The sequence below is a fragment of the Watersipora subatra genome, chromosome 3 (genome assembly GCF_963576615.1).
Source record: "Watersipora subatra chromosome 3, tzWatSuba1.1, whole genome shotgun sequence".
In the NCBI taxonomy this organism is placed as follows: domain Eukaryota; kingdom Metazoa; phylum Bryozoa; class Gymnolaemata; order Cheilostomatida; family Watersiporidae; genus Watersipora; species Watersipora subatra.
In genome coordinates this window covers 71,436,966-71,451,265 of record NC_088710.1, presented here as the reverse complement: position 1 = coordinate 71,451,265, position 14,300 = coordinate 71,436,966, and the positions used below count along the sequence as shown (strand labels likewise).

The 14,300-nt window shown below is 36.3% G+C and overlaps 1 protein-coding gene across 1 annotated transcript; it reads left to right on the top strand.

Annotated features, from left to right (window-relative positions):
- The first annotated feature begins 4,499 nt into the window (after nucleotides 1–4,499).
- On the top strand, nucleotides 4,500–14,226 carry LOC137392178 (rabenosyn-5-like). The gene is made up of 9 exons (XM_068078817.1): nucleotides 4,500–4,662; nucleotides 6,420–6,569; nucleotides 7,177–7,320; nucleotides 9,141–9,302; nucleotides 10,963–11,177; nucleotides 12,416–12,486; nucleotides 12,661–12,964; nucleotides 13,506–13,661; nucleotides 14,041–14,226. The coding sequence occupies exons 1-9, from the start codon at nucleotides 4,500–4,502 to the stop codon at nucleotides 14,173–14,175; spliced, it is 1,500 nt and encodes a 499-aa protein (XP_067934918.1). The 3' UTR covers nucleotides 14,176–14,226.
- Nucleotides 14,227–14,300: the final 74 nt, after the last annotated feature.

Below are 14,300 nucleotides of genomic sequence, written 5' to 3'. Positions count from 1 at the left end.
AAAACTATTTTTGTGCAGGTAAGCCATAAACTGATACCATATTATTGTAACATGATGGCTACAAATAGCACAAAAGCACAAGAAGGCTACAGTCAGAAAAATAGAAAGTCAATTGCATGGGTACATATCTTGACAACTTTCAATCTTAACAATATTCGAAAATGATTTTTTCGAGCAAGAACTGTGATCACTACTTTCAAACTTAAAGGCTTATGCCCAAGTCGAGATTAAATTCAAATTCCCTAAATGAACCTTGCCTAACACAATGGAAATCAGATTAACGTCTAAACTCATACTAACTAGATGCTGAACTCAACATAAAAGAAAACATGTTAACAAGAATGTAAAATCAGCCCAAACTAAATGTTAACACTCCATAGAATGAATCTTAACATATACTAAAAAAAATCAAATTTGTAGTAACATTGACAACAGTTAGTTCAGCTTCACCAAGGATACTGTGTAAATGCTCGCTGGCTGAAATTCAATGTGGGTTTAATATAAGATAAACAGGTTGAAGTGAAAGCCTACACATTTTGTATATAGAAATTGCTTAAAAATCCTAGAATAACTACTAAACCATTTACTAGTGTTGACATTTTCTTCCATTAATATTAATTTTTATTGTTATTAACGCTACCACTTTAATACAATCACTTTTATTAAAAAGAATGCTAATATGTTAGTTTTATAGCTCATCACCTAATTGTACACCTTAAATCTACCAAAGTACTATTTATCAACTATAAATTCTGTGAAAACTAAAAATGTTTTAAGCAATCACCACCAACAAACTCAAAATAACTATTAACCTTCCCGCTTACCCTTATTCGAGAATTGTTCTGTAAGAGGATATGAAAAGGGACTCTTATATTAATGCTATTGTTTCTAAAGCCGCAAGACAGTTAGCTATGCTTTGCTGTGTCTTGAAAGATACCGATATGTAGACAAAGAAAGTAGCATATTTCTCTGTTGTTAGACCTTATATAGAATTTGTTTCTCAATCATGGGATCCATTTAAAAAGCATGGTAAAAACTAGAGAAAGTGCAAAATCAGGCCTTGCGTTTTGTATTCAGATTGAAGGGTCGTGTTAGCTTGACAAAAATGAGAGAAGGCAGTTTTTAATCACTATCAAAATGAGAAAAATTACCAGACACAACCTACCTACATGTCATGTGTTATGCTGAGCAAGCTGAATTATCATTTGTTACAGCCATTAACTCGCGACATGAGGATGGAAAAAAGGCAAATATTCTCCTTTTATTACAACTTGTCAATTCTATCAATCCTTCTGGCCTAAAACTATAAGAGAACTGTGATTTTAGGGATGTGCTTATTTTCCAAGAGTAAAAAAGCAGGAGAACACAAAATAAATATTCTGTTAAAGTTTGAATTGTGTTCCTATGCTTTTTTAATGCATAATGTGCGGTCTTTGTGGGGAAATCCTATTTTATTGAACTTATAGCAGTAGTCTACTGGGTAGCGTTTTAGAATACATAATTCTAAAAAAATCTGATCTTAATGCGAATCTTAAAGCGATGCTTTTGCAGATTTCAGAGTGATTACTAAAATGCCAACGCAGATAAAGACTTTATTAGACTAAAAAAAGGCTGATAAAGGCTCTATTAATGATTGTACGCAGTCTCGCGCACGGATTTATTATCTCAAAACCCAGTTTAACCGGAAACAACGAAAGCGTGGTGGTTTAACGTGATTTCGCCTTCAACAGCAAAAAACTCGCCCAATGGGCTTGTTCATCTCATCACGTATGCGGTCGAACCAGTACAATAGATAACCAGTACAATTGTACGAACTTTTGTGATTTGTCTGTTGCTCATTTGTCGGAACGGGTAGAAAAACGTTGATAATATTGCCGAATATTTAATGACGCATATTCAATAGTTCAAGGCGTGTTCTTATACACATCTAAGAGACTAAGATATTTTGTATAGGCATATAATAACGTGAAAGTTGTATAAAAATAGAACAGACCAATTGTCGGAAGACTAACACATTGTAAAAATTTATGATGCTTCATAACTAGCAATTGAACTTTTTTTTATGTATGTCAATGCTAGAAGATGTAACATTGGTAATTTATGAACAGTTACATGGATGATTTAGTGCTGTAATACTCTTCTAGAAAATTTAATAAACTTAATGTCTCGTATTAGCTTACAATACGCTCAACTAAGATCTACCACAGGTATAACGACACTTTTTCGTTAGAATTTCTGTTGTTTGTTAGCATTCGTTGTCAGTGAACTGTTTGTGTGTGTTTTTAGAAGAATCATGATATACATAATTTTTCTGCATCCACAAACGTCAGTGTTGAATTTGCTTTGTCTTATTCTATTTTAACAATGTTCAGTTTGTGTACCTTTTGTTAAGTTGTTTTAATTAATTGATTAGTATTGGTTCGGACACTAGTGAGAGTGCTAAGCTACTGTATGGGTAATACTAATATGGACCAGTAAAGGATGCGTCTTCATTTCTACAAATCCAATACATATACCTTAAATATAAAAATTAACAAATTGTAATGCAATAATAATAGTGACAAGATGTTAAAATAGCCAATGATAGTTATGCCCTTAAGCTGACACACGTCCATGATCTTATCTCAATCCTTCGCAGATCTGCTAGCATCAGATGATCACAAGAGAATGATCAACTCTGGTCTCTGTATTCAGGTCTGTGTGCAGAGCATGTCGTTCTGCCAGTCTAACCAATTTGAGAAAAAGGAGTGGATATGTTATATATGCATGTGTCTGTTGCTTGCTCGATTCCATTGCAAGAACTTGAGTCAAAAGCGCCAGATCGCCCTTGGGAGGTCACACCTCTTTTATCTGGACCTATAGGAGCCCAACGTCTGGACATGTTTGGGATGCCCCAAATATAGATATATACATCGGTGTATCGAGAAGCTCTTCCTACCACTTATTGGAGATTGCGGTAATGTCAAACTTTTCCACATAATAGAGGTATGGCCTCCAAAGGTCGATCTGGTGTTCTTATTCCAAGTTTTTCTGCAATGCAATCCAGCATGCGACAAATGAACGCATAAACAGTATTACAGATTTATTAGATAGGGCTGCTGACCCCTAGTGGTGTAAAATGCCTGACCTGCAAACAACAGGTCAAGGTTGAATTCCCCAAAAAGGCCACTGGTGGCGATAGAAATGACATCCAACCTTAAATTGCTCTCTGCAACTGAGCATGTCTCCAGTCGTCGAGGTTGCCTTGCGCCTGGACTCAGACATGTCCATAGAGCTAATGATTGTGCAACTTGGCTCTTAAAAACATGCGTAGCCTCTGCTGCAGTAAGCTAAGTAGGCATACTCGATCTTCGAGTTATTGCCCATACCCACATAGATAGGGCTCAGGCTATGAATATCTCAGTGACCAGAAAGGAGAGGATGATTCTATGTAGTTTTCTTGTTCATCTGTCTGGCATCTCCCTTCTGCGTGGATATGGGGTCACGTCCAATTCCTTCCTTGCGTTCCTGTTTGGTGATACAGGAATTTGCAGTAAATGAATCAGTCTTCGCTTCTTTGGTTTTATCCATCTCTGCTTTTGATTGTTGATTTCATGTTAACACAGTTTATTGTTAGGCAACAGTCTTCTGCCTTTGTCTATTGAACTATGGCTTTTTATATAACAATCTGCAGGGATAATAAGTAGGGGCTAATACGTTGATTCAATAGTGTCAGATGTGTTTTTGTAAAGTAGATCTTCTATCGGACATATTTGATGACTCATGTTTAATGTAATACAATGTGTTGGTGCAAGTTTGGCTTTCTCACTGTAGTTTTAAATTGATGAAAATAATCATAGCTAATTTGTTAAGCACAGGTTCTACATGAGCATACAGAACCTGTGCATTATATTGTATCACTCACCACTTTGTAAGCAGGCAAACTCTGCTTGTGGACGTAGCTATATACATAACGTGGGACCTCTAACACCTGGAACTTGCATCTTATAGGTAGATGAAAGTGTGGCGTCCCTAAAGCCTGTTGCTTGTAGCCTAAGTTCATAAGATGCAACCAGACTCGTGGACATACACATGTGTTACATGCTTTTTCTTAAACCAATTAGGGTGGCCTAGTAATATACCAACCAATAAAAAAGTGCAAGTAAGCATATTGTTTTTCCCCGACCAGGAATTTTTTTACTATTCACCTTTACCACAAAACCTTGGGGAAGTGTCCTTGCTTATCCTGCAGTTGATTTTCTGTGATGTCTGTGTCCAAATCTCTGAACAATGTACTTTTAATGTGTCAAAGCATTCTTTCTACCTTTTTAGTGACACTGATTCCTGCTTTCGGCAATAAAGGTATTGCTAGTAACCTGAAACAAATATCTAACCACTTGAGGGTTGCTCTGGCCTTTTCAGAGGCATTTAGGGATAAAGTGAGATCAAAATCGAGAATTGCAGAGCCTATTCAAAAACATCGTAAACAAAAATTTTCTCACTTTTCATTGCCAGGATCGATGGCTCAGGTAACACAACATGACCCATCTTCACCTCTTGCTAGAGAAGGATTTATCTGCCCCATATGTCTTCAGGATCAAGGAGATGCTCACTCACTTGCTGTTCATTTTGAAAAGGCTCATAATGCAGAAGACAATGTGGATATATTAGATCAAGTTAAAGGTATGATCTCTGCTCCTATTATATTCACGCATATAGGTAATTGTGGAGTAAGTGACAGAAATTTTTGTTACTGTTCAAAATGTATAAAAAGGGTAGAGGTTGACTATGGCTTTTTCCCGATTTTATATCAGGTACTTCCAAAAATTCTCTTAGCTGATTATATGTGACTAAAGTAATCATATAGAATTTTTATATGAGTTGTTATATACTGTATATAACAACCTATATACTGTATATAGCAACCTATATACTGTATATAACAACTTATATACTGTATATAACAACCTATATAAAAAATTATGTATATTTGGAAGTCAGCTGTAGCAATGTAGGCTAAAGCAGAATATCTTTTCTCAAGCTTAGTGGTGGGTTTACGTTAAAAAAATTAGGTCATAAATATCGACCTCGACCAAAGATAGTCCTACGATTAACCTGGCAATAGTAATGCCAAATTTCAAATTTTCTGAAGGTCCTCTAAGCATAAAGAGGCGAAATTCAAATTAGAGGTAAGTTCTGTATTGCTCAGCTAAACAGCGCGTAAAGCCCTCTTGCCTTGCAAACCACTGGGTAAGTTGCAAGGTAAATTGGTACAGTAATTTTAAATGGGTATCGTGGCTAGAATTGGTGATTCTTTCCATGGCTGAATAGGCAATTCTTTGTTTCACTAATTCAAAGGGAAGCTTGTTCCCAAGTTTTAAACTAATGTCATACATGATAGCGTTATTATTATTATTTATTATTACTATTGACACATACCATTTCTCACAGTGATCAATAAGTTTGTCTGTTGCATTGATGTTAATCCTTTATTATATTAACCTCATAGTAGAGGCAGTGAGATATAACTACATCTACAAGTATTAACCTGAACTGACATCATAGTAGAGAGGCGGTGGTATAAGTACATCTACAAGTATTAACCTGAACCTACCTCATAGTAGAAAGGCAGTGATATAACTACATCTACAAGTATTAACCTGAACCTACCTCATAGTAGAGAGGCAGTGATGTAACTACATATACAAGTAGTAACCTGAACCTACCTCATAGTAGAGAGGCAGTGATATAACTACATATACAAGTAGTAACCTGAACTGACATCATAGTAAAGAGGCAGTGATATAACTACATCTACAAGTATTAACCTGAACTGACATCAGAGTAGAGAGGCAGTGATATAAATACATGTACAAGTAGCAACCTGAACTGACATCAGAGTAGAGAGGCGGTGATATAAATACATGTACAAGTAGCAACCTGAGCCCACATCATAGTAGAGAGGCGGTGATATAAATACATGTACAAGTAGCAACCTGAGCCCACATCATAGTAGAAATTGCTCTAAACCATGTACATGTTTATCAAATAATAAATTTAAAATACTTTTAGCTATGCTACCAGCAACTCAAAGCTATTCACCATTAAAATATAATTTACTGATGCAAGCTGAAATATTTTCAGCCTGATATGTATGACTTCTGTCAAACTTTCTGAACAATTCTTGCAAGCTTACAATAGTTTTTACTTTTCATCATCTGAATGGTCAAATTTTGAAGACAACCCAACTGTTGTGCTGATGGAGTTTATGTTTTTCGTTGTTGACAAATCCATAACTATAAAACAGATACAAACATAAACAAGTTTATTATGCACTGGGCATAAGTTCACTACCCGATCCACATCTTCGAATTTACTTATGTCTTGTGTTGGTTGATTTAAGTTCATTCATTGTTATAGCCATTGTTCACATATTACAGGTTTTTTTGGTAAAGCAAAGAAGCTTTTTACGCTGGATGATGAAGAGTATGAGTCCCCTGTTTGTGACTCTAAACAAACAGTTGTAAACAGAAACAGCTTCATATCTGCTACCATTGGACAAGTGGCGCATTTTGAGACCCAAGATATAGGTGAGTCCATATTGGGATAGTGATACACTTACATGTTTATACTCCTATATACTTTATAGCTGAAGTCTGCATGTTCTCACTCAATAAATGTCAATACAACGTGTGGCTCACCATTTGAATGCTTTTTGATCAAGACAGGAATGACTTGCCTAATAATACAACAGCCATAAATAAAACAGACTTTTTAGGTGAATGCAGATTATATTTTACTATTTATTGGTATACCATGTGGTAAAGCTAATTTGTAAAATAAAGCTTTCTGTTGTAAATTGTGAGTTGCAGTTTTGTAGCAAGTTGAAATGATCTGCTGGTTTTCTGTATATCAAAGAAAATAATTACCTTTAGTTAGTCTATGTAGAATTTCTCCAGCCATTTGATGTGTTTGGAGACACACTTTCTGCATGGATGGATTATTGTACTTGTGTGATAGTTACAAGACCTTCCCACATCTTTTTGGCTGAATATGGCGCATTATGTAGCGTTGACATCTGTCCTAGCTCAACCTATCTTGGTTTTTCTATGCGGTTCTTTAAATAGAATTATGGGGTTATTGTATTTTTTACTATGTATCATAAATTCAGTCTTGTAATTAATATCCCTTATATAGGAAAAACAAGGAATATGACAGACTTTTTCAAGGGAATACGGGATGCAACGGTGGACAGAACTGTAGTGGAATGCAACAAGCTTGTCATAAGGTTGTCTAAGCTGACAGGAGATGATGTACCTGAAGAAGGGCCAAAGCGACGAGGTACTTTCACTGTTCCTCAGGAATAATTTCTTCCATTTCCTTTTTGACTATTGCACGCCGGAAGTTCCTACAGGTGCTTGATGCTTACCAACTGCAGTCATCTAGTCATATGATCATTTTGCACAATATTTTGATTTTTCTTTTTGTGATTCATTCGAAAATATTTCAAGACCAGCCATAAAAAATTGAGATACGAAGTCAATCCGCTCCGATATTTCCTCGAATTTCTAAACTATTGTACACTGTACGCCGGAGTAATCATCCTTATAACAGTATGTTTACTTGATTCATTCTACAGCTGCAACGCATGACGATCAGCACTTTAGGTACCAACTATATATAGCATGGAAACAAATGCATTTTATAAATTTGTTCATAAAACTAAATTATGTGCAAAAAACCAAAGTAAAAATCAATAAAAAGATTTTTATTATCACCTTGCCTTTATGTTAAAGAAAGTGCAGCCTGAGTGATACAAGGAGATGGGTCGGGCGTAAATAGAATTGATAACAGATATATAGCTGTTTCAACTTGGACTACAAGAACTGTAAATTAATTATCTTAAAACTTTATTTGGATATTTGATGCATTTTTTATTTTATTGTTAACTAGCTGCATTACCTGTCTACCGGAACAGAATCACGTACAGCAAGAGGTTTATCGAGAGTTGTCTTTCATACTGTAAAACAACTCCAAATATGCCGTCTACTGAACTTGTTGGCCTGATCAGACTGTATACACATATGCAGTCATACATGTCAATAATGTTGGGGAGAACAATGAAAATCTGCAATGTGTTTTACAGCTAGTTTACAATGCATCAGCACCTTACAATGATAAAACATAACGCCAACATGATAGCCTTTTTATGAGATACAATAAGGAAAACGAATGCATGAAAATATATGTATAGGCCTGAAAAATACATTATGTTAGAAAATTCTGCATGTGAATAATATGTAGGTATAGCGGAACATGAAGAACATAGCATGACATAACAATAACATAATGTTAATTCAATGCAAGCATGACATAACAGTAACACAATGTTAATTCAACGCAACCCTGGCAGATAGACAACATTTTTTGTTTTTTTGTCGGGTGTATGAACAAACAGTTTTCGGCTTGTGCCTACTTTTAAGCAGGCGGCGTACAGCTGGCCATGGCTAAAGCAGGGTGACAGTAAGTCGCTACCAGCTGATCTCTTTCTTCTCACCGTCGCCTATCCTAACGCTCGAAGTACCCGTGCAAGTTCTGTAGTCGCTGTAGTATATAGTAGATTATTATGTTTAGTCTCTCCATTTTTGTTCATCGCAGACTTCTTTCTTTGCATCACTTCCAATTTCCTCTACACGACAACTAGTAGATGGCTTTGGAGACTTTAAAGAATTGTTCCAAGAACATTTATCTGCTCATGTTTTTCTCGCAATTTCTTGCTTCAGCTCTAAAGAAAGCATTGCCTTTTATTTTACTATTATCACCACACACAAGTTTTCTCCGAATCCTTGATTTGAAAACTATAAAAGGAAGTTATGAACCACTGTTTAATGCTTTTCAAAGATTTATGAACCAAACTTTTTGAAGGAGTACAGCATATACATGTGCTAACTAGCAAATCCGAAATGTTTTAAAAAACTTGGAATGTATGTTGGGAATTACTTAAGATGTGAGTTGAATGCTAAATTTTTATGTCGAATGAAAAAGAATTTGTATGTCAAAATAATAGTAAGTCTAGGTTTGACTGTATTGCTGCCATTTTAACTTGTGCTCATAAGCATGTACAGGTATATAAGTAATTGAGTGTAGTTGTTTGTTGGCAGCATTTGAGCAGAGCATAGTCTCATGGGATGAGAATGGGGCATGCCCAAACTGCTTGACTTGCGGCAAGGGCTTCAATATACGAAGGAGACGACACCACTGTAGACTTTGTGGTGGAATCATGTGTGATAAATGCTCTGACTTCTTGCCTTTCACTCAAGCTCGTAAGAGACGTTTATATTACATTTTGTTACTTCTTTGTATTTCTGATACAAGCTCTATTTTGCCTTATTAATATTATAGAGTATTAACCCTTTCAGGCCCAACTAAATAACTGTATTGCGCACATGCAGGCCAATTGGCTGCTCACTAGTGATAGACTCAGTGTTACTAAATTGCCCGTATCTCCCTTTCTATTAATTTTATCTTAATTCTGTTTTTTATTCATGAAGACGACATCTAGAGCTACATTTCTATATTAAAATAATGTAGCTATGTACAAGCAAAAAAAATCTTTATGAGCAAAATAGAATAAATTGCTTCAAATCACTAAATGATTAAACAAAGTACTAGCTACTAAAAGCATGAAAAACCAACCCAATTTGGCGAGCTATAAGTTTATGCTGTAGGCACATTTGTTAACATGAGCAATGAAAAAATTATGAAGATCCATGCATTACAAGCCGAGATAATTGTGATTATTTCTGAAAATCCACTTGAATTATCTGCTTGAAAATAAAACCATACTAAATCAAAGTTTGTTCAACTCGCAAAAAACTGCTATCACAGCTGACAGACTCAGTCTGATAGTAGAAACTATCATTATTATTTGATGTCTTGCTCACCCTATTAAAAGTCTAGTACTTACCTGCAAGTAAATCTTATTATCACATCTGCTCTTGAGACTTATCTAGAACTAGTGGTCCAGTGATAAAGTTATAGAGTTGGAATATAATATTGAAATTCTAATGATACTCCTGAAAAAAACGATCATCAAATTTTCCGATATGATTATGATAACTTGAGAAAAATCCTTTATTGGCCTGTTTTACGAACTTCAATTTATAGCAAACTGGTACTCATTTAACAGCTTAGAATGTGTACTTTTGGAATATTGCAACAGAAATTCGATATAACAAACGGAATTTGGCACAAATTGCTTAAAAGATGATCTCGATCAATTTTGCCCAGGGGATAGGAACTTCTTCCTGGATATTTTAGGATTAAGGGTGAAAGGGTTAACTACTGCTATACTGCCCTTATGAATTCCCTATGTGTACCGAGAGGGGTACCCTTGACAGATGTCCTAAAATATCTTTTACGAAATATGATACACGATAAGCAATTACCGGTATTTTGTCATGTGCATCCATAAACTCGGAGTTATCTTCGACATGCTGCTTTGAGCGATATGTGACTGACGGGATACTTACTCTCAATAATTGGTGAACAAATCTAATAAAATAATCTATGGCATACACCAAATGCGTTCGTTACTAGGCAAGTGTAGTTTAAAATATTTGACTATTTATTAAAATCTCAGCTATGGGTCTTTATGATGTGACTTATGTTGTGTGCTTATCCATTGTTCACAGACTTTACCTAACTTGGTTATCGTGCGCTCTCATTTATTTCAATTAAAATAAAAACTGCCATAATTTTACTCAAATTGTGTGGAGGTCATGCTTAGGACATAAACGCTTCACTTGCACTGAATCTGAAGGCATCCTAAAATCTATTTTATTTGGTATTGCTATATTCTGCATGCAATTAAGTGCTACTGCCAATTTCAAGCTACCAAAGCTCATGCAACTATGTTATTTGAAATATAATTATTTTTATCAGTTAGTCATGTTACGTGAATAACATTGTGCTTTTTTGCAGGGTTGGTAAGCAATGCAGCCACTGCTTCCGAAGTGACTGTCTCCCAGCCGACTTTCCTTCGACGCAGCAACAGCAATAGCAGTCTCAACTCTATAGGGTCTAAAGAGGCGGGGCCTGCTCTTAGAATGTGCTCCAAATGTAGACAACTAATAGAGTTGCACAATAGGAGACAAGAACAACGCAGTCTGAAACCAACCATATCCGTCCTATATGAAGTAATCATTTACCTTGCCTATGCTGAAACTGCTAAGAAGTGATGCACGAAGCAATGCCATGCAATAGGCCATCTTACACTGTACTGTAGTCTGAATGCCTCAAACTAGTGGCTCTCTGTCTGGAATGAAGCACAATTCTTTTTCAAATCCTTAAACTAACATGACCATCGGCCATCATGCTTGCTCTGCACCGGTCCGCGCGTCTGATAAAAAGTTAATTAACTCACCATGTACAAAAAAGTTCATGGGAGAAAATGAGTCACCGGTAGTTATTTACTGGGTTTCCATGCTTCGAATCAATTCGGAGTTTCTGCCACTTTGAATCATAAAAATGATAAAATTCGAATGGATTTGACACCATTTCGCTTTGCAAAATACATGTATGTACTAAGGCATTCGCAGTGAGACTACTATTCGACGTCACAAAAATGCTCATTGCCAATAGAATCGATAATACCCGGTTATAAGCGCTCCCCACTGGAGGTTAACAATTCGGCGCATTTAATCACACTATCACACAAGTATGGTAGATTCTAACTGCTATCGCAACGATGGGTTTCTCATACGACGATAACTAGATAATTGCCTTTTTATTTATTCTATTATAGTTTATGGTTCATCTCGAAATATCATTTTTTTGTTTTGACTACATTATCTATGTTGTTAATATCACACATTCATATTGTCTGCAAATAGAGGCGTTTTTTCTTATTCAATTCAATGCCGAATTTATCATCATCATCATCATCATAAAAGTGACTGTCAATCATGTGACCTCTGAAGTAATAACTGTATAGCAAGTAGTAAATTCTGTTGCTCTATTGTAATATAGAGGGCAGCACTAAGGAAAACAAAAAGACAATACTCATCAGACATCGTGGCTGAGTAAGTGCAATGAGTGTACCAAACGTGCATTGAAAAGCAACTGTAACCTGAAAGTGAGTCTATTTTAACAAGGAGTACATTGCTAATCCGGGAAAAATTGATAAAGCGCAATTCCGAATTGTTGGAAATGTAAGGTACGAATTCATCGGCAGAGGTCACCTCCGAATTGATTGGAAGCATGGAAATCCAGTGATAGATGACAACTGCTGCTTGTTTTGCTGAATGATAATAGAAATGCTAGGAAAGCCTGGAGCTAAGCAGTCCAGATATATGGTCAAAGTCCGCCATCGCCATAATAGATGTTATTATCACTGATGTGCCGTTGATGTATACACAGGTTCATTTTATTTTAGCAACTACAGCGTAGTAAGAGTAAATCCGAAGAACTCACACGGGAATATGTCAAGGTTGCCTTTTCATTATGGTGAGATAGTGTAGTTGGCCCTTCTACTATATGATCAATAGAATAATTTAATTTAAGCAATTTAATATCGTAGTTTATCATTTCTTTAAAATAAACAACTTTCCATATGGTTATATGCGAAGGAAGTTGACCATCTGCATTATTTAATAGACTACATTTGTTGTTGCGATACAGCTCAGGGGAGACAACACACAGTCTGGAAAAGGCAGGTGCTTTACGACAAGGCCTGGCAAAGTCATACAGCGAGATAGAAGGCATTAGCAAAAGAATCATGACACTAAAGGGATCGGAGGCACAAGCGCCCAGTGGAACTGCCACAAAGCTTCAGCTAAGCATTCGAGCTTTTGCTATAGCTTATATACAGGACTGCTCTGCCACACTCCCTTCCCTACCTGATGAGAAGCAGTTACAAGAGCTTGTCACACGGAAAGAACAAGAGAGGAAACAAAAGATAAGAGAGCAGTTGGAGCGTGTCAAGGTTTGTCACCATTCAACCCTACCCAATGAGTAAAACGAACGATGGCACTTTCTTAGCGTCAATTTTGTATCTACTCAACTGTTCCTTAGAAAAAAATATGAATAACTATTTGTGCCAGCAATCTTGAAAAGACCAATCAACTTGTTCCTAAGCACAATGTAGGATTTGACTATGATATGTACCTGTCTCTTTGCAACCTGTTATTTTACAAACTTTTTTCTGTTGTAATTGAAGCAAGCCCAGTGAATTTCAGAGGCGTGATTACAATTTGTAACTGTCTGTCCAATTGGTAGAGGAAACACTATGAAAGTTGATATGCGATTCACTCACTTATGCCAGCAATTTATAATATATGTAGATTAATTTTTTACTATTTTGCGCTGTTAATAGAATTCATGAGGATTCAACTAATGGTGGTAAAAGTTAATGTTTGGCAATTTTCTCTTATGTAAAAAATTACTGTTAGCGAACCAAAATTTACCACCCCAAACCTGTAATAACCGTTGACCTCACACGTTGACCTGAACAACTTTATGCATAGGAGAATTCGCAACCGCATCCAACCATTAAGAAGCGGACCATGCAGCAGCACACACAACCATCATCCAGGGAAGTATCAGCCGTAACAACTCCAGTAGCTACAGGTTGGACACCGGGAGATGTTTATGGAAGGGAGGTTCAGGACGGTGACCCAATGGTTAGTAGGCAACCGTGTCGCTAGAATATTATGCCAACTATTGTTTGTACAATTGTAACACATATGTATTATTGTAACTTGTACTATTACTGAAAAGGTCTAGCGTAAATTCTCTGGATTCTGACACAGATCTGCATGTGTGTGCTAACAAATGCTGATATTTCCTGGTGAATTTGCATCATAGTGACATCAACCTATCAAACAGCTGACATATACCAACAAATCTTGATAAGCTAATTTTCTGCTTCGGTTCAGTTATAACTAGATCTGACATACGAAACTTTCACACATTCTTGTTGTTATGAAACAAATGAAAAATCTTGTGATGCTAGATTCTTGTGGCTGTGACATAACACCAAGAGTCACGCTATTTGTTCAGGTGCAACAGATGAACATCATCCGAGGCTACTTGAAGCAAGCCAAGATGGCACAGAGACACGACGAAGTAGAAATGCTTGAAGATAACTTGCGACATCTTGAAGAGGAATATTATAAGCAACCTACATGTAATTAGTATTCTCAGACTAGCTATCATGGTGCTCATTGCTTAGTGACAGCCTGGATATTACATGACATGGTCTAGCAAGTGATAGACCACTTGCTAGACCGGCTTGATATTAAATGACTCACTCTAGCGAG

What these genes read in the sequence shown, in the direction of transcription:
- LOC137392178 (XM_068078817.1), top strand. Translation starts at nt 4,500, where the DNA reads ATGGCTCAGGTAACACAACATGACCCATCTTCACCTCTTGCTAGAGAA. An exon ending in CTTGCCTTTCACTCAAGCTC is followed by an intron (nt 9,303 to 10,962) that starts GTAAGAGACGTT and finishes GCTTTTTTGCAG; the next exon opens with GGTTGGTAAGCAATGCAGCC. An exon ending in AGCAGTTGGAGCGTGTCAAG is followed by an intron (nt 12,965 to 13,505) that starts GTTTGTCACCAT and finishes CTTTATGCATAG; the next exon opens with GAGAATTCGCAACCGCATCC.